We start from the raw sequence: 18,837 nt of genomic DNA on the forward strand, positions 1-18,837 counted from the left end.
TACAGACCTGACGTAGGAGTTCTGCTTCCTGGCCAGAGCTGAAGTGGACGCACAGTCTAGTTGAGTCGTTTCGATGAAACCTTTTGGGGAGCTGAGCTGGCCAGTCCCGTGGCTGCGTGTTGGTAGAAGACAGTAGGCTGCGTCAGTGCCTTTGTGGTACAGGCTGGCAGGCGAACCCACAATGAGGGGGTTTGTAATAATAGATGTCTTGAAGAAGGCAGCCTGATAACTTGGTGTCTCATTGTGCTGCCCCTGGCAGGAAGCTTCCGTTGAACCACGACGACAAGCAGAGGACCCTGGTGAGCACAAAGAACTTTCCCCCACGGTCAGGGCCGAGGAGGGACGTCTTACCCCGAGGTAGGTGAATTTTGGATTTAGGGTTACTAAGAAGGCATCTTGGGGGTAGGCTTCTTTATGGTGGGTGAATGCTTGGTTAACGTGGCCAGGCATCTGGTTTTGGCCAAACCCAAAGTGGCTACTAGCTGGGTGTGATTTCCAGCATCCCTGGCTGCGCATGACCATGACCCTGGCCCTGCACGGCTGCCGGAAGAATCCCAAGGGTGGCAACGCCTTCTAATGCCATCGTGGCACTTCTGGTTCTTAAAATGGCTGCTGTGTTTTCCGTACAGAGAGGTTCTTTATGTTGACAGGATGAGAACTCCAGTGTAACGTGCTTGAACGGAATGCTTTTCCCAGAAAGCTGACTGAAGGGATGCTTTAACAATCCAGCATGCAGCTGGGGTGCTGGGGCACATCTCTGAATCGGAGTTGTCTGGAAGGATCATCAGAAAGGAATAGGGCAAGCCTTTCTAAATTGGGCTTAATGAGTTAATTTTGAGCTTTAAAATAGAAATCAAGTCAGTTGGCTCCCCAAGAGAGGATCAGAGCATCTGAAAGAACTGTGGATGGCAGGAGTGCAAACAGTGCTGTGTGCCATAATTCTAAAATGTGGCGAGTGTAGCTGTTTAATTGTAACGACAATGGAATTTAGATTGAATACATCGTGTTGTCTTGCCCTTCATACATGAAGAGGGTGGGAGAAGAGAGCATAGATTAGATCACATAGGAGCTGTGGTGTAACTGTATTTTCAAAGGGCCGGTGGAGGAATGGAAAGACATGTGTGCACAATAGGGTCATGGAGGGCAGATTTTTCTGTTGCCTTGAGAATTTCAGGTGATTGGTGCAGTGTGCAAATTAAACACTAACCTCAATATTCAAGGTCCTGTTGTAGAAATAACCAATTTAAATGTTTGCTTTTGAGAGCCTTGTGTAATGGGATTTATTTCATTTGGCTTTAAACTGAGTGCTTTTCGCCTTATAGGAGAGGACCAAATATTTACATGGCTCTGAGAACAGGAGTGGTATTTTGTGTATGCTTGTGTAGGAAGTTGCTGCAATTACTTAATCTATCGCTAAAACCAAGAACCCCTGGGTGAGAAAGGCTGGTGAACAATACACCTACAGAATTTCCCGGTGTCTGAGAAGCACAGCGATAGTTTTATTACTATGGATTCTGAGCAAGTCACGTGCTGGGCACCAGCTGCGATCTTTGTTCAAAGCCGGCTTCCGGGCCCTGCTGGGCTGTGAGGGCGCCCCTGCACTGCAGTGCGGGTGGGGCGCTCCGTGCGCCCTGCACACGTGGGATCGGCATGGCTCCTGCGCTCGGGCCCTGAGCGTTCAATTTCAACTGCGGAGGGGGCGTGTGGTGCTTGGAGTTTAGTGCCTCTGCTGTGAACAGAGAGGCACGTTGAATAGCTGTAATGTACAGATTGTGTGTGTGTTTTGTTGATGGCACTCTCGATCATGAAAGGGTCAAGAGGAAGGGGGAGGGTCCCTCTGCCTCATTTATCATGGCCCTGTCTTCTAGCAGACTGCGGGGCCGCTCTGAAGAAATTAGTTCCAGAAGCTTTCTGCTTTTGAGCTACAAACCCAGCAATTTTCAGAATTGTTGTCTGCGTTTTTGAAGAGTGGTGAGACTCAAATGAAATTCTAGAATAAGAATGTTGAAAAGCCGTTCTCAACTTTTTCCAGAGAATGTTTGTTTTCTGAAGTGTTGGCAAGTAGTGGTGCACTTGAAACATTAAATTTGAGAATAAAAGAAACGAATATTCAGGCAAAGACTGTTCTCTGCTCACCAAAAACAAAATCTATAATGTAAAGATTTAAGATGACCAATGTTTTGCATAAATTTAAAGTAATGTAAACATGTCTATATAAAGAATATAAATTGATATAAGTATAACATAAAGACTATAAATATAATTTTGTTGTGATTTGTTGGGATGACAGAAGAGTGTCAGGATGAGAATTATTATTCATGCAAATCTGATTGAGAACATTTTTGAGATTCAAGATTCTGTGTTCTATATGAAGACAAGTAGGACAAAGGTTTTGTCCCCAAAGGACCTTGCAGTGTAGGAGGGAAGAGGAGACTCCCATACTTACCAGTGAAATGATGATACATCATTGTGATTTTTGTAAAAAGTTACATGGTGCTTTAGGGTGTTGGAGGAAAGAGGGTGAGATAACTTTCTGGCTGAGTTATGGGGAAGACAGGTGGTGTTTGAGCTAAAATAAAGCCAAACCAGAGGGAACAAATCTAGCTGCATTTGGTTACCTCCAGCTTTTCCTGTCATGAGCAGCCCACCTTACTCACTCTGTCCCAACCCATCAGCTCCCACTGTTTCCAGAGGTTTTGCACCACATCTCCAAGCTCAGTCGTTATGACCAACAGGGGCCGGCTTTCTGCAGACATTCTACCCCGCTGACTTGGGGTTCTTGAACGCTGGCTGTAGCAGTTTGCTTGGGCTGCCATAACAAAATGTCAGAGACCAGGCAGCGTCCACAACAGGAATGTATTCTCTCGCAGTTCTGGAGGCCAGAAGTCCCAGATGAGTGTGTGGGCAGGGTTGGTTTCTCCCGAGGCCTCTCTCGGTGACTTGAGGATGGCCACCCTCTCCCTGTGTCCTCACGGCCATCCCTCTGTGTGTCCTCGTCTTCTCTTTTGTAAGGGCACCACTCGGACTGGATTAGGGTCCGCCTGATGACCTCATTTTCCTTAATCACCTTTTAAAGACTATCTCCAAATACAGTCACCTTCTGAGGTCCTGGGGATTAGGACTTCAATGTGTGGATTTGGGGGGAGGGCACAATTAGTGCATGACACTGGGAGAAATGTCTCTGCTTTCCCTTATACCTTCTACTGACCACTTCTGTCAACTACATCAGCTCCCTTGGGAGGAGCCATTCCATCACTGAGCTGATGAGCATGTATTTAAAATAAAGGGAAGAGGGGAGCTGCCATCCTAGTGTGCAGCTGGTGAAGAGGGGAATTTGGCGAAACCTCTTTGGAGGGCTCTCTGGCGGCGTGTGACTGAATCTTTACAGTTGCACACACCTTCTGGCTCAGTAATACTGCTTTTAAGAGTTGACCCAAGCGGATGCCTGTGGGCACCCTGAAAAGAGGCATTCCCTGCAGACTGCGATGGTGTGGGGAGAGGGGTGACCCTGGTGCTCTCCTGGCAGATATGTTTGCGGTGCCCTTCACCAGTTCTCATGGAGCTGTCCCCCCACCTGGAGGGCTGGTAGCGCCTCTGACTGAAGAGAGTAGAGATTGAACTCTTATGCTCCTCCAGCATTGTCCTGTCTGGGCTCTGATCTGAGCCATAGCTCCTCCGTTCGTTCACCTTGCTGCAGATGCCTAAGCCCCTCCTGTACGTCCCCTGTGCAGTCCATCTCTATGTGACCAGCTCTGCTTCCAGACTCTCTGAGGTCAGTGTTCTCCCCATCTCCGTCCAAGCTTTCATCATCTGCAGCCTGGACTACGGCAGCTGCCTCCTTGCTGCTGTCCCTGCTTCCATGGCTGACCCCCACAGTCCATTCCTCCCCTAGCACCTAATAAGCTGGTCTTGGAATATAAATCAGATTATAGTTGTCTCCCTCCCCCAGCCACTCAATGACTTCTACTTGCACTTGGAATAAAATGCCAACTCCTTACTATGGCCTGCAAGGCCCTGTATGCCCTCTTTTCTCCAAGCTGGCCTTTGTCACTCTCTCTTCCCATCCCCAGGCCTCATTGCCACCTTTCTGTCCTTTGAACAAGCCAAGCTCATTTCTCCCTCAGGGCCTTGATGCTTGTAAGGCCATCCTTGGGATGCCATGAGCCTTCCTCAGGGCACCTGCCTAGCAAATGGCAGCTGGGTGGACCTGCATGGCTTGGGAAGGGGACCCTGTGTAAGCATACTGACTGATAGATGGACCAGTCATTAGCTGAATGAATGGAGAGATGGGTGGATGGATGGGTTGGTGGGTGGATAAATAGATGGGTATATAGATGGATGCATGAGTACATGGATGAATGGGTGGGTAGGTGGGTGGAAGGATAGATTGGTAGATGAATGGGTGGGTACTAGCCTAACATTCCTTGAGTCGATCCTTCTTGATCATGGTGAGTAATATTTCCGTGTTGGCACATTCTGTATGCTGAAATTTTATTTAAGATTTTAGTGTACATGACAGTAAAACGGGCCTTTCTTATCTTTCTGTGCTGGCATAGCATTTTGAATCAAGACATAAACATCTCAAAATAAATTTGGTAGTGTGGACTTGTTTTCCAGTGTCGAATTTTAAACCTTGTAAGAAAGCTAAGTTTTGCTACATTTGATTATTGCTCCTTGAATTTGAGAGTTTTTCATTGAGGATTGTGTTCTGGGAGGCTCAGGAGACTGAAGCTAAAAGGAGATCTGGGGTGGTGCTGGGCAGCTCTAGGTGCTGGCGGCTTCCCTCTTCTCTACTTTCTTCCAGCCGTTTCCACCCCCGCCTTTCAGAGCTGCTGCCAATGGGCTGGCATTGACCTGCAGGCTTGTGTTTTGTTGGGACAGATGAGGAGGTGGAGAATGAGAATTCCAGGAACAGCCACAAAATGGAATCCATATGAAATCGAGCTCTTTAGGGAAAATGTGCTTTAATGTTAAATTCTTAAACGAAATCCACCTGAGGGTCACCTTGCTGTGTGTTTTCCCTGAGAGGTGGCTTGGTGTACAGAGGGTAGTGTGAAGACTGTTTTTCATTTACTAAACAAGCTGCTTACAAGTAGATTTCAGAGTGAGTAAGAGAGATTCACCATCTGAGCTCTACCCTTCATTTGTAGCTTTAGGGAAGATACTTACTTTTCCTGGCCTTCAATTAGCTAAGGGGCAATTGAAGCTTTCCATTTTGAACTGCTCCGCTGGGTAATTATGAAGCCTGCCTGGGATAACAAGACGAAACTTCAGCTTGGAAGTTTTCCAGGGCTGGGCCTGGCATCGGGCATAGCTGCCTTCCAGGACAGGGCAGTGCCCTGGACAGAGCAGTTCTCTTTGTGTGTGGAGTACTTGCGGACATACCTCCGTCATCTCAGAAATGAGAAGCAGCAGCTGTAGGAAACACAGTACTCAGGTCTGCTGGTTTGTTTTCTCGTCTCCATTTGTAGCTGCATACATTTTCTCCTCATATTTGTTCCCGTGTGGATTTAGGAAAGGTAGAGTCAGGACAAGCGACTGCAGATTTGTTTCCTTGCTGGATTGGACTTGTGACTGCACATTGTTTGGAAGGAAGCATTTTAAGGCAATAGTTTGAGGGTTACAGGGTTTGGGGGTGGGGATGAGAAAGCGAGACCAGGGAGACAGGTCCACAAAGCACCAACATGGAGGGAGAAAGTGGGCTGAAGGAGGGCAGGAGGTATTAACTACTTGAAATGCTGAGGGGAAGAGGGAGGAAGCATGGATGAACATTGAACCCAGACATCTGAGTTCTGGATGGGAGGGGAGGCAGAGTCTTCTAGAAACAGCATGTCTGGAGGCAGCTTCTACCTTCTGATCCGATTCTGACGGAATTGCTGCGATCATGTGACTTCTGGTGCTTTCCCAGAACAATGCACAGCCCTCCAGAAGCTGCCCCTTCATCCTCAGCACCCGCCCCCGGTGACTGCACAAGAGCTCCCTTGTTAGCCAGGCAACAAGCTGGGAGGCCATGGAGCTCTGGATGCGGGGATTTCCACAGCTCCTTCTGATACAGTAACCCTCTGCTGTTTGATCTTACCGTCTCTTTCTTGCTCCTTCTGATACAGTAACCCTCTGCTGTTTGATCTTACTGTCTCTTTCTTACTCAGCTGACTGCTCTCTTCAAAGCTCCCGCCCTTGTTGGTTAACCTTGGTTGAATTGGCATGTAAAGGTACTCTTCAGTGTTTTTGCCTTGCTCCAAAAATCCAGCTAAACACACCCACACCCTTTATCCTCTCTTGGTTCTTCCAGCCATGCTTCCTTCCTGTGTGCTGTGTTTTAGGTCAATTTACCATGTTTTAGGGCTGAGATGGTCTGGGCAGCACCCATTGGCATGGCCATATGGATTGAAATACTCCTCATGTTAGAGCTATTCAAATTGGCGAAGGCGTGGGCGAAGCCTTCTCTGACTACTTTGGAGATGATCTTTGCTACCTTTTAATTCTTGTCAGCTCTTCTGGTTCATTGTCTAGTTATGGTACTGTCATCTTGACTCAAGAACCGAATTGTAAAGTGGCAGATCTTGGATGCCTGTTTCTTCTAATGGGACTTACTGCATCATGCTACGTAATCTCTATTTAGTTGGCTTTCCTACCGTTAATGAGTGAAGTCAAATGTCTGAATCAAGCCAGTATGATCAACCTGTGTTAGAAATATAAGCACATCTCATCCATGAACTGTGAACATCTGCTTTCAGTTCCTCCCCTGCAGAGGGTACAGAATATGAGAGAGCGCCATCGTGTTCTTGTGGGTGGTGTCATGAGTAGGCATCATTGCAGAAGTGGACATTATAAAACTGTGATAGAATGAAAACTCGCTTCACAGACTCGAGCAAGGTCATCCCTGATGACCCACGAGGGTCTGGCTGAGTCAACACATTCCTTCCTACACCTGCCTGCCTCCAAGCCTTCTTCAGCATCATTTGTTTTCAGGACCTTTGGAAAGCAGACCTCCATTTCAGGCTGTCTCTTTGTTTTGGGCAGGGGCAAAGCAGCTTAACTGCAGCAAGTTTTCCCTGTGCTATCTCTGTTGGCATTTTTACATTAGGATTCTGAAATCATAGTGTCTGGAGAAGACCACTGGGGAATCTCAGGCCCGCCAAGGGTAAGCAAGCTCCCTCACAAGATGACTGCAAGGACTGGGCAGTGTGTCTGGTTCTCAGTGAGTCCCTTGGGACTCAGTCTTTGTAGATGCCTATACATAGGGCCACATTGGCTCTTATTTGTCTCTGCAGTTACTGTAAATTTCTTGCTTTAACGTTTAAATTAGTCTAAATTACTTTTTTATTTTTTGAAATGGAGTTGCAAAGATTTTATTTATTTTTAAATTGTGGGAAGATCCACATAATGTAAAATTTACCATTTGAATGTGTAAATTCAGGGACTTTTGAGTGCATTTGCAACATTATGCATCCATCACTGCTATCCAGTTTCAGAATATTTTCATCACCCCAAAAGGAAACCTTGTACCCAATTAAGTGGTCACTCCTGAAATGGGTTTATTTTTAATGTTTAACTTGAAATGCTACACTGTATGCGCTTGGACTGTCTTCCTAACGCACTGTGGCCGTTAGTTAGAGGTGAGATGGATACTTGGCGGTCAGAATTCATTTCCCACAGACTCAGCGTGTTAAGTGGTTGGTAGATTCCTGCAGCTAGTCTCAGATATCAATTTAACCCATAAATTTTCTGAAGGTCCATACATTTGAAATAAAACAGGAGAATAGTCTATGAGTCCTCCTTTTCTAAGCAATCTAAAATGTGTTAAAATATTTCCAAGTGCATGTTAAACCTGCACATACCCCAGGAATTTCCAGAGGAGCAGGTCAGAGCCAGGAGAATGTTTTCTGTCTATATCCCCCAAGAGGCTTCCCCCAACCCCCGCCCCCACTCAAGCATCCCTCTTTCCTCCTACTCCCACCACAGAACTCACCAGCACCAGAATTCAGAGGAAAGGCTGCTGAAGCAGGAAGACAGAAGCATGGATAGTGACGGAGCGGTAGCTGAAAAGTCTATCTACTTTAGATTTTTTTCAAACCTAGCGCTTGGAGCATATCCTTGGAAACACACATTCTCCTTGTGAGTTGAATTTTTTGTGTCTTCATTTCCATTCTAATCTTAAAATTCGTATCAGGATATTCTGGGTAATGTGCATGACCACACCTTGTGTGTGTGGCAGTGTCTCATTGTCAGCAGTAATTACATAATTGTCCCTGGCTGGGAGGAAAGAGTAGGTCCAGGCTTACATGGAAACCAAGCTCTCCTTCTAGAACGAGGGACAAGATGTCAGGGTGCCATGCCGACAGAGCTCTGTGTCCCATCAGTCAAAAGACAGGTGATGAGGCCTTTTGTGGCATCTGGGAAACCGTGGTACCTGAACCCAGAAGAAGTGACACTGATGTGCCTGGGACCATGAGAGTAACAGTTCATTCCTAGCAAAGCCATGCCATCCCTCACGTTAAACTAACATTGTCTTTATAGTTTTGCACTCATATAGCTTGCAAATTTGTTTTGTATTTTATAGCCTAAAAGCTATAAAAATAAGGAAAATAGTTTATATTTAGAGATATTTAACAGTATAAAAAAATAATCTAAGCCACATGTGATTCCGTGTGTATATAACCCCGGAATAGGCAAATCCATAGAGACAGAAAGTAGGTTCGTGGTTGCCAGGAATTGAGGCATGGAGGGAGTGGGAGGGACTGCTGATGGGTGTGGGGTTTGTTTCGGGGTGATGAAACTGTTCTGGAATGAGGATATGTCAGAGGGACATGGAAACCAATTTAAAGGGCTTCCTGTGGCCAAAGCTGGAATAATTCAAGCAACAAAATAAAGTACTACTGGATTATAGCCTAATATATAAAATAAATATCCTTAAGCCTGTACCAATATACGTAAATGATTGAATAACTTAATAAGTGGGGGAGAAGAGACAAATCTCCTGGGTCCAGCCCCATGGCCTAGTGGTTGAGTTTGGCGCATTCTGCTTTGGTGGCCTGGGTTCGGTTCCTGGGAGTGGACATACACCACTTGTCGGCAGCCATGCTGTGGTGGCGACCCACATACTAAATAGGGGAAGATTGGCACAGATGTTAGCTTAGGGTGAACCTTCCAGATATCTAATTAGATATGTGATTAGATAATTAGATATGTGAACTTTATCTCAATTTTTAACAAGTTTCAGTCAACACTGGGAATCCACAAGAAAAAAAGGTTTTTTTTTTTAAGTTTAAAATGAGTCTCTGCGTTACTCAAGTGTGAGAAATGCGGCTGCAGCTCGGAGGTCAGCAAGTCAATATCTTGGCTTTGGGGCATGTTGTTCCTGTTGTGGGGACTCACCCCACTCGTAGCATGGAAGCGGCCATGGACAGCATGTAAGGGAGTGGGCGTGGCTGTGCCCCAAGAAAACCTTACAGAAGAGCCTTGCCAGCCCTTGGATTTGGTTGAGGGATGGTCTTCAGTGGGTGTGCTTCCTGGACTGGCAATGGGGGACCTGCATGGTGGTCAGTCTGGACGTTTTCAAAGAAGCTTTTTAAAATGGTTTTCCTACAGCATGATATCCATTTCTCCTGTCATTTCATTTTACTTTTGTCTTGTTTGGTTGTTTAACTTTGGGAGTTTGCATTGTTCACCCCAGCAGAGGTGGCCATGCCTCGTTCACAGTGTGAGAGTATAGGAGAGTGCAGGATGGTATAAGCACTGGCTCCTGTGTGATGTTCCGACTTGTAGGGACAGCATGGGGTAGGGACGGCATCCTTGGATCATAAGGGCCAGGCATGTGGCTCAAGACAGATGAAATGATTGGGGAAAGGTTTGAGGCTTCACCAAGACTGCCTGAGAGGCTAGGAGGAAGAGTTCTTTTGGAATATAAGTACACTAGGGTGCTTATTTTGTTCTGTTCTGTTATTTGTGGGCTTTTTCAAGGGCGCAAACGTTCTGTGTCAATTAAAGGCAAATTTGTATGCAATTTATTAGAAATATTTACAATATGAGGTCTTAATAGTATTAACATAGCGCAAGCTATGAAAAGCTTTGAGCGTTGTATACGCCCTGATAATGATGCCTTGTTCTAGGAAGCATGGATATATGAAAACCCAATTGTAAACCTTAATCTTATAACAGTGCTTTCTCTTTAGAAATAATTCATTGAGAGTCTCCTTTAAAAATGGATTCATCGAGCACAACCAGCACCCAGATCTTGATTTCCAATTCCTGTCGCTAATAGAAGGAACCAGGCCTCCTTAGAGAAATGGCTGGGGCTTGAGCAGGGAGTATACAGAATGCGCCTGGAACATCTCGTAGTGCCAAAAAGTAAGGAAGTACTAACAAAAACAAACCACCCAAGCAACAATGAGGATATGTCAGAGGGACATGGAAACCAATTTAAAGGGCTTCCTGTGGCCAAAGCTGGAATAATTCAAGCAACAAAATAAAGTACTACTGGATTATAGCCTAATATATAAAATAAATATCCTTAAGCCTGTACCAATATACGTAAATGATTGAATAACTTAATAAGTGGGGGAGAAGAGACAAATCTCCTGGGCCCAGCCCCATGGCCTAGTGGTTGAGTTTGGCGCATTCTGCTTTGGTGGCCTGGGTTCGGTTCCTGGGAGTGGACATACACCACTTGTCGGCAGCCATGCTGTGGTGGCGACCCACATACTAAATAGGGGAAGATTGGCACAGATGTTAGCTTAGGGTGAACCTTCCTCAAGCAAAATGAGGAAGATTGGCAACAGATATTGACTCAGGGTGAATCTTTCTCAGAAAAAAAAAAAAAAGCCACAGAAGCTGTCACCTAGGTAGGAGGAGCGACAGGTAAATGCAGTGTGGTACCGTGGGTGGGGTCCTGGCACAGAAAAGAGACATTAAGTGGAAAGGAAATCTGAATAAAGTGTGGACTTAGTTAATATTAATGTGCCCCAGTTTGGTTCATTAATTGGGACAAATGTACCGTAGTGATGTAAGATGCTAACAAGAGGGGAAACTGGGTATAGGGTATGTGTGAACTCTTTCCTAAAGTTACAATTTTTCTGTAAATCTAAAACTATTCTAAATGAAGTGTTTATTTAAAATTGTGTTCTTATAATGCATTATTGAGTTACTCAATTTGTAAATATTAGGAGCACACCTTTCGAGCAGGAAGTATGATGAACTATCTAATCGGCCACCAGCTTCTTACTGGATACGTTTTACGAGGATGGCCTTGCACCGCACACTGAGTGTTCAGGGTGTGGAGATGGGCTGGGGTGCATGGCACCCTCTCTTAGTGATGGGAGTCATGTACTTGGTACAATAACATGTGGAGATAAAAAGTAGGAGAAAGAATGTGGGCTTTGGGGTCAAAGACACAGGTTCAAATCCTCATTTACCTCCTCAATGTGATTACATCAGGCCACCTAAGCCTACTAGTAACTTCATGTTCCTGGATGATGGGACGTCCATGGCAGCCTTACTTGCAGACTAATTTAAATGCTTAATTGACATAACATTAATGCATCAGCACAGTGCCTAAGATCAAGTAGGTGTGAAAAAAAAATGAAAGTTGCTCTTACTCAAATAGCAGTATTACAGGAGATGCTGCAAGGTAGCCTGTGTTATTTGGTCAAATGAGCAAGGCTCGGAAGTAGAGGAGGTTGATAGAAGCAGATGGAAAGAGAAAGTCCACCCTGAAGGGTAAGTGCGAGACTGGGGAGGGTCGGAGCTCTCCCTATGGGCAGGGGCTGTCAGGGACACTGGTGGGAGGGCCGCTTCCCATGGGGGATGTGAGGGCTGCTAGGAGTGGAGGGGGGGCGCAGGGACTTTAAATACAGATCATTGTGAAGTGACAATTGGGTACGTCAGGGTCAGCCTGCAACTCCTTTGTCTTCCTCACTGAATGCCTTGTGAACAGTGTAGAACTTCCGGAAACACTTCGTTGGTGGATTACATTCCTAATGAGTGTGTAATATAAACCCAAGAATACAGATAGATGTAAAATAGGCTATTCAATGTGTGGTTTTTTTTAACTTCGTTGTTCCATCTAACTTTATTATGATTGTGGAGTTGAACCATTTATCACACACATTATGTGATTATCTAGCATAGTTATATAGATAAAGCTGTGTAAAATTTGTGCAGTAGGCTTTTCTATATTTCCCCCTTTTAAATTATGAAAAGGAAGACATCCAAGCCTTCTGGGGTTTAAAAGGGTAGGCCTTCAGGGGTCTAAGTACAGAAGCCTTGGGAAGGTTTCCCCTGAGGTCAGGAGTTGTCAGTGAAGTAACACGAAATACAAGAGAGCCTTGAGTCACGGAGGTTAGAGTTGACGGATCCTGCATGAACTTGTCCATCACGAGGCAGCAGGCACAGACAGGCTGTTGTGAGCCTGGCTTTGAAACTCCTCTGTGCTGGAGGCAGCAAGACTCAGGGGCCGTGGCAGAACGGAGCTGTGGGTCCCTGACGGAAGCACAGTGCTGGGTTCGCAGCATCCGCCACGCTGAGGAGGGCAAGTGGAGAGCCGGTACGAGACCGCTGTGTTCGTGTTTTTAGGGCATCCTATCCCATCCTCTGGTTTCCTAACGCCTATGCTATTTGCTGGGGTTTGTGGTTCCGAATGCCTCTTTTGTTCTCCTGTCTTGAAGAGCAGGTTGTCAGCTCGCAGTGCAGGGGGGAGATCTGGGGAGATCTGCACACAGTCTCCTTGTTTAGTTGTTGTTCTGCCTGAAGATGACAAATACTGCAAATCGGGGCGCAGATTCCGGCTCGAGCTCTGCATGCGTGCACGTATGTGTGCGGACATGCACGCCGGGGCCGTGTGTGTGCTTGTAGCTACATGCTGTTTTGGCAGCTTTGGTTTTCACAGCTGGCTCTAAACGCATTGGAACTAGAAGGCAGTGCCTCTCACTACTGCGTTCTGGGCTGCAAGCCGCAACCCTGGTGTGACTGGCAGCCCCTGGTATGTGGAGGCTGCTTCGTGAGAGATCCGCAGACCTGCCTTCCCTGCAGAAGGGTCACCCGGGGAGGCTCGCTCGGGACTCTGGCACTGCACGCAGACCCGTCTTCCTTGCTGTGCCCGTGCTTTTTCCACGGAAGTAAGAAATAAGCATTTTCACGACTGAGGCATTGAATGTGGATATTGAAAGGAAATGGTGAGTCAGCCACATCAAAATAAAAAAAAAAAGCCGTGAAATCAGGTATGCATGTTTAGTCATGAAAAAATGCTCTGTGAGTAAATGCACACAGAGCCTGCTAATTGCAATGAAAGAATGTCAGTGGAGAAAATGGAATCAGTGTGGTTCTGAGCATTTTCCAGTTCTTGGATTTTGCTCTCTCTGGTGTGATTGTGACAATTTAGAGACATGCCATTTCTTTACAGATTTTCCTGTACATGTGCTGTGGGAGGTTTTTTTTTTTTTGCCTTTTATATCGTGACAAAAGGAACAGATTATTATTAACTTTGGCTGTATTTCTAAATGATTGAAATGCCTTTGCTTTACTAAAGGATGCTTTTGTGTGTGTGGAGAGAGGATGTCATTTTCCAGGGAAATTGCTGCATATATATGTGTGCACACACGCACACACTCAGTTTGGGTCTGCATTTACTGACTCACACGGATAGGAGTCATTTTGAAGGTGCATGTTTAGTGGCCATGCTGGGTGAAAGGCAAAAAGGAAAAGGAGTTTGAAGAAGGGCTTTCAGAAATTTACCTGGCAGCATTTATAATTAAACAGCCAGCTGCTTTACACATTGTCTGAAGACTTATAGAATGAAGGAATGAAAAATATTTTAACGTGTCATATAAAATAGCTGAAGATTTGGTACAGATTTGATGAATGGCTGACATATTTCTTTTCCTTGCAAAACAGAATCTTTGAGGGCGTACTCTATAAGTATTTTTTATGATTATGTTGCAGAAAAGTATTCCATAGATGGTAGAAAGAGGGACGTCTCTATGCTTGCTTTTGTCGTGCATAGTGGAAAAAGCATTTTATGCTTTCACACACACGCACACACACACACACACACACCCACACACCCTATGCCTTAAGGAAAAATACTTGAGGCTATTCTCATTCATAGATGGATGAACAAAACAGACACAATTTCTGCAAAAGAGCACTAGAAATAACCATACGTGTTGGTGTTGACCACACCGGTTGCATAAGGCCTACACTGCCAGCTGGAGTGACAGCTGACTGTGGAAAGTGTACACTAGCTGCCACTTGTTTTGTATGGACTGGCTGCTCCCTCAGAATCCACTTTGGGCATTTGAAGGTTGGGGAAGCTAATATTTTGTGTGATGTTTAGGATGCATTTGCTTTACTCTGACTAACTTTAATTCTTTACCTCTTATATGCATTAACATTTAAGAAGATCAAGGTGGAGAAGCCCTTTAAACAAGAGCTGGCGTTTTGTGTCCACCGGATCAACTGTCTCTCCCCGGTCGCTGGACACTTGTTTTCTAGCTGGCTTTCCCTGCAGCGGGTTAGATAGTCAGGTCATTTCTGGGAGGCTCGTAGACATCCTTGGATGTCTAAAGAGATCCTAGTTTTTCACCTTTAAAAAGTATTTGCACAATCCTTTGTGTTAATTCCTTAAAGTTCACAAAGCCTTTTCACATATGTATCTTGGGCCTCACAACATGGATCTGTGTTCATTTTACCATTAAGCAAACTGAGGCTTAAGTGACTGGGCTCACACAGCTAGTTGATGGGGGCCCTTGCATGCAGTATGGCGGGTTCCTTCTAACTCCTACCACCTCTGATGTTGAGAGTTCCTACAGATAAGCACGCCCTGAATGTAGACCTGGTACAAGATGCCACACCTGTTCTTGTATTAACATTCTTGTCCCATGTCCAGTGTGCCCACAGTGCAGTGAGAAGGAGTTCCAGGGCGGGCTTCTAGGGGTGGTGTAGTACAAAGAACCCCTAACCAGGCTGAGAGACTGGGGACACAGGTTCCAAGCTGGCATGGAGGTGACCCCCTGTTTCTTCGTCCATAAAATAAGAGTTTGGATTAAATGACTTTTAAGGTCCCTTTCAGCTATAATAGTTTTTGATTCTCAAGGAGAGAAGCCAGGGACTTGAATTCCCCTTAAAAAATCCCGCATCCTGGGGCCGGCTCTGTGGTATAGTGGTTAAGTTTGCATGTTCTGCTTTGGCGGCCCGGGGTTCACCAGTTTGGATCCCAGGTGTGGACCTGCACCCTGCTTATCAAGCCATGCTGTGGCGGGTGTCCCACATATAAAGTAAAGGAAGATGGGCATGGATATTAGCTCAGGGTCAGTCTTCCTCAGCAAAAAACAAGGCCTGGCGGCACATGTTAGCTCAGGGCTAATCTTCCTCAAAAAAAAAAAAAAAAAAATCACACATCCAGCCCCATGGGTTATGTTGTTTTACTCATTTGCCATCAATATTCATGTGAATGAAGACGTGCAAATCTATATGAGACACACACGTGTGATATCTTTGTGATCCATTTACAAATAAAACAAGGTCTTCTCAGCAGACTCCCTGTTCTGCCTGCGGGGCTTTGTTGACGCAATGCCAGTGCCCTTGACAGTTAAACCTGCTTAGGTGTTCTGTGGGAAAGCCTCATCAAGTCACCTGCTCACAAATGAAGTTCTTTTGGGTATGACTTGCATGAAATTGATTATTTAATGACTTTGTTAAAAAGTCTAGCCAGTGGGCCCATAAACACACTTGGAGGCCATTAAAGACAGAATAACTAGAAATTCTAGGAAGATAGTTAACATTTATACACACATGTGTATATATATATATTTTGTGTATATATATATATATAGACACACACATATATACGTATATTATAGACATTTTATGTAGTAATAAAGTCTATAAAGTAAATTTTCATGTACAATAAATATCTGAAGCCCATTGGGTAAATAATCCATTTCCAAATATGGGTCAGCTGAGTAACAATAATCAGACAATCTGAGATGTGGGATTTTCGGAATTTGGGTCACATGCGTTTGTGATCAAAGGAAGACCACCAAAGCAAATGATTTCCTCTTAGTTTATGGAGATGACACGCTATTCTAACTGTATTTTAATCTCTTTTACCATAGGGTTGCCCAAAATTCGAAATGGCTCCTTATTTCGTAAGCTTGCTGTATGTTCTTGAGAGCCAGAATTATACTCACCTGGGAGTACAGCTTCCTAGGCTGTGGGATACAGTTTTTAATCATATTTCCTTTTTTAAAACATTTATTTTACTGATTGAAAGTTGTGGAGAGCAGAACAAAGACGTTAAACATCACCCTCGACCTCAGTGTCCAGCGACACCGCGGTGGGCCGTTGAAGTGTCCCCACTCTGGAGTCCTCTTTCAGTGCGAATGTGAATTTACTGCATGGCATTCTAAGATCTGACTGCCCAGTAAAGGTACTGCAGACTTTCAGGGTTGTTTCCAGCCCTTCACAATTGTAAGTAAAACCACAGTGAACATCTCGTAGTGAAACATTGGTGCTCTTTCAGGCTGATTTCCTCAGGGTAAAATTCTAGACAAGGAACAGCTAGGCAGGCTTTTGGGAGAAATACCCGAGTTGCTCTCCGTAAAGGGTGTACTATTTATACCCTGTCACCAACAGCCTGGGACAGTCCTGCTCCAGAAATTTTGTCCATATTAGACATTTAAAAAATTCCATGATTTGATAGGCAAAAAAGTTTTTGTTTTTAACTTGCATTTCCTTGGTGACTAGCAAAGTTGAACTTTTATGTGTATTGTCTAGCCATTTGTATTTTTTCTTTTGTGCATTACTGTTCACATCTTGTGTTCATTTTTCTCTTGAGGGTGGGGCCTTTCTTTCTTAATTATTGTTATTTAGGTTGCAAATAGATCCCCAAAGTATGTTGTATGCTTTTCAAACGTTTATGGTTAGTTACAGTTAGATTTTTTTTTTTTTTGGTGAGGAAGATTGGCCCTGAGCTAACATCTGTTGCCAATTTTCCTCTTTTTGCTTGAGGAAGATTGTTCCTGAGCTAACATCTGTGCCAATCCTCCTCTATTTTATATATGGGATGCCACAGCAGCATGGCTTGATGAGCGGTGTGCAGGTCTGTGCCCAGGATCCGAACTGGTGAACCCTGGGCTGCTGAAGCAGAGTGCACGAACTTAACCACTACGCCACCGGGCCGGCCCCTACAGTTAGATTTTTTTTAAGGTACAAGTGTGTTTAATTGTCATGTCATTGCCCTTGTGCTTGATGGCTTTGTGCAGTCCATTCCATGTTCTGCTGGCTCCTGGCGGCTGTGTGCTGTGGTTAGCATGAAGTCATGACCCGGAGCTCTGTGGGCATGAATTTCCTGTGAGGAGTAGACTGCCGTCTGAAATACCCTCCAGTGCAATGCAAAGAAGATAAAACTGCTAGGGAAGAGAAGAAACGAGGGCTTTCAGGTGACCATCTAATGTGGTATTGCAGAGCGAAAGCAGGAGTCAGCAGACGAACGTCTCAATCCTCATGAGTCACTTAGGCTCATGGGCCTCAGTGTCCTTGCGAGACGGGTGCGTGGTGCTTACGCTCTTGCAAATGGAGGTTGCTAATAGAGTTGTCTCTGCTGAAGAATTGAGAAGTGTCTAAATTTCCAAAAACTCCCACTCATCCTACCTCCCTTTTTGTTCCGGTTGACAGGAATCCCAGGGTCACGTTGGAGCCACAGCTGTCGTAACTGCGTACATTCCAGGGTCTGCTCATTTGGGCGCTTTTCCTCGCTGGTGTCTCTCTACTTTTTGTTTATATTTTCTTTCATTGGGATATTCTTATGTTCATTTTAATGCTCCTGTTGTGTTTCCTTTGGCGAGCCACCTCAAACCATATGATCCTTCAGTGTATAAATATGTCGAAATAAAATAAATAATAGGCCATGTAATTGTAGCTGTAAACACATTCGAAGGAGTAAAGGGCTTCTCAGTAGCCAGTTAATATTTTTACTATGGTCGTTTTATGGAAAAATTGAGTTACTTCGAAGTGCCCTTAATGGGCAAGTAAACCTAATCGAGTCTGCCGGTCGGGTCTGTCTCTGCAGCGGTCACGGCAGTGTGGTGGTAAACTGGAGGAGGGGAGTCAGGAGTAGAGGTGGGCTGTCCACCTCGCGTTTAAGACGAGGTGGGAGCATGGTCATCCCCCAGGGCTTTCGGCTCTAGCACACGGTACTTGTAAGGGGGTGTGTGTGTGTGTGTGTGTGTTTGTGTTTCTTTGCCCCTGTGTTTGAATTACCACTAGATCAGAAGAGCTACATTCTCAGTGGACAGGTCTTTAGGCGACATCAGTGTATCATCTTAACTGTATTTGTGTGGTTAGGTGCCATGCAGCCTGTGAAGTCGAATCGGGTACAGAGAGAACCTCCCTTGAGGGAACTTATACTCTATTATTGGGGAAAATAATGTAACGAATTACCCTAGACTAGGTGCTTAAACAACAGACACTTATTTCTCTCAGTTCTGGTGTCCGGAAGTCCAGGATCAAGGTGCCAGCCAATTCAGGTCGTGCTGAGACCCGTTTCCTGGTTTGCAGACAGCTGTCTTCTTGCTGTGTCCTCGTGTGGTGGAGAGCAGAGAGAGAGGGGGAGCTCTCTCATGTCTCTTCTTATAAGGGCACTAATCCCTTTCATCGGGGCTCCACCCTCACAACTTAATCACGCCCAAAGGTCCCGCCACCTAATACCATCCTACTGGGGTTTAGGATTTAACGTAGGAATTTTGGGGGGGCACAGACATTCAGTCTATAACATAAGTGTGAATGGCTGTGGTGAGGAGTCATGAGAAGGCCCAAGATTGCCAGCCTTGCCTTCCTCTC

The 18,837-nt window shown here is 45.2% G+C and overlaps 1 protein-coding gene across 15 annotated transcripts in view; it reads left to right on the forward strand.

Moving 5' to 3' along the window:
• The window catches only part of SHROOM2 (shroom family member 2), a 128,624-nt gene that overhangs the window by 81,075 nt on the left and 28,712 nt on the right, over nucleotides 1-18,837 (forward strand). For 5 of the 15 annotated variants that reach the window (XM_070604935.1, XM_070604934.1, XM_070604936.1 and 2 more), the window contains one exon: nucleotides 260-357. In XM_070604935.1, the coding sequence (XP_070461036.1) occupies nucleotides 260-357 (98 nt within the window). Of the gene's footprint in view, nucleotides 1-259; nucleotides 358-7,965; nucleotides 8,119-12,173; nucleotides 13,173-17,011; nucleotides 17,206-18,837 lie in introns of those variants that run through there. The other 10 variants (XM_070604938.1, XM_070604933.1, XM_070604937.1 and 7 more) reach the window with 7 other exon arrangements.

This window comes from Equus przewalskii, chromosome X, assembly GCF_037783145.1.
Source record: "Equus przewalskii isolate Varuska chromosome X, EquPr2, whole genome shotgun sequence".
Taxonomy (NCBI): domain Eukaryota; kingdom Metazoa; phylum Chordata; class Mammalia; order Perissodactyla; family Equidae; genus Equus; species Equus przewalskii.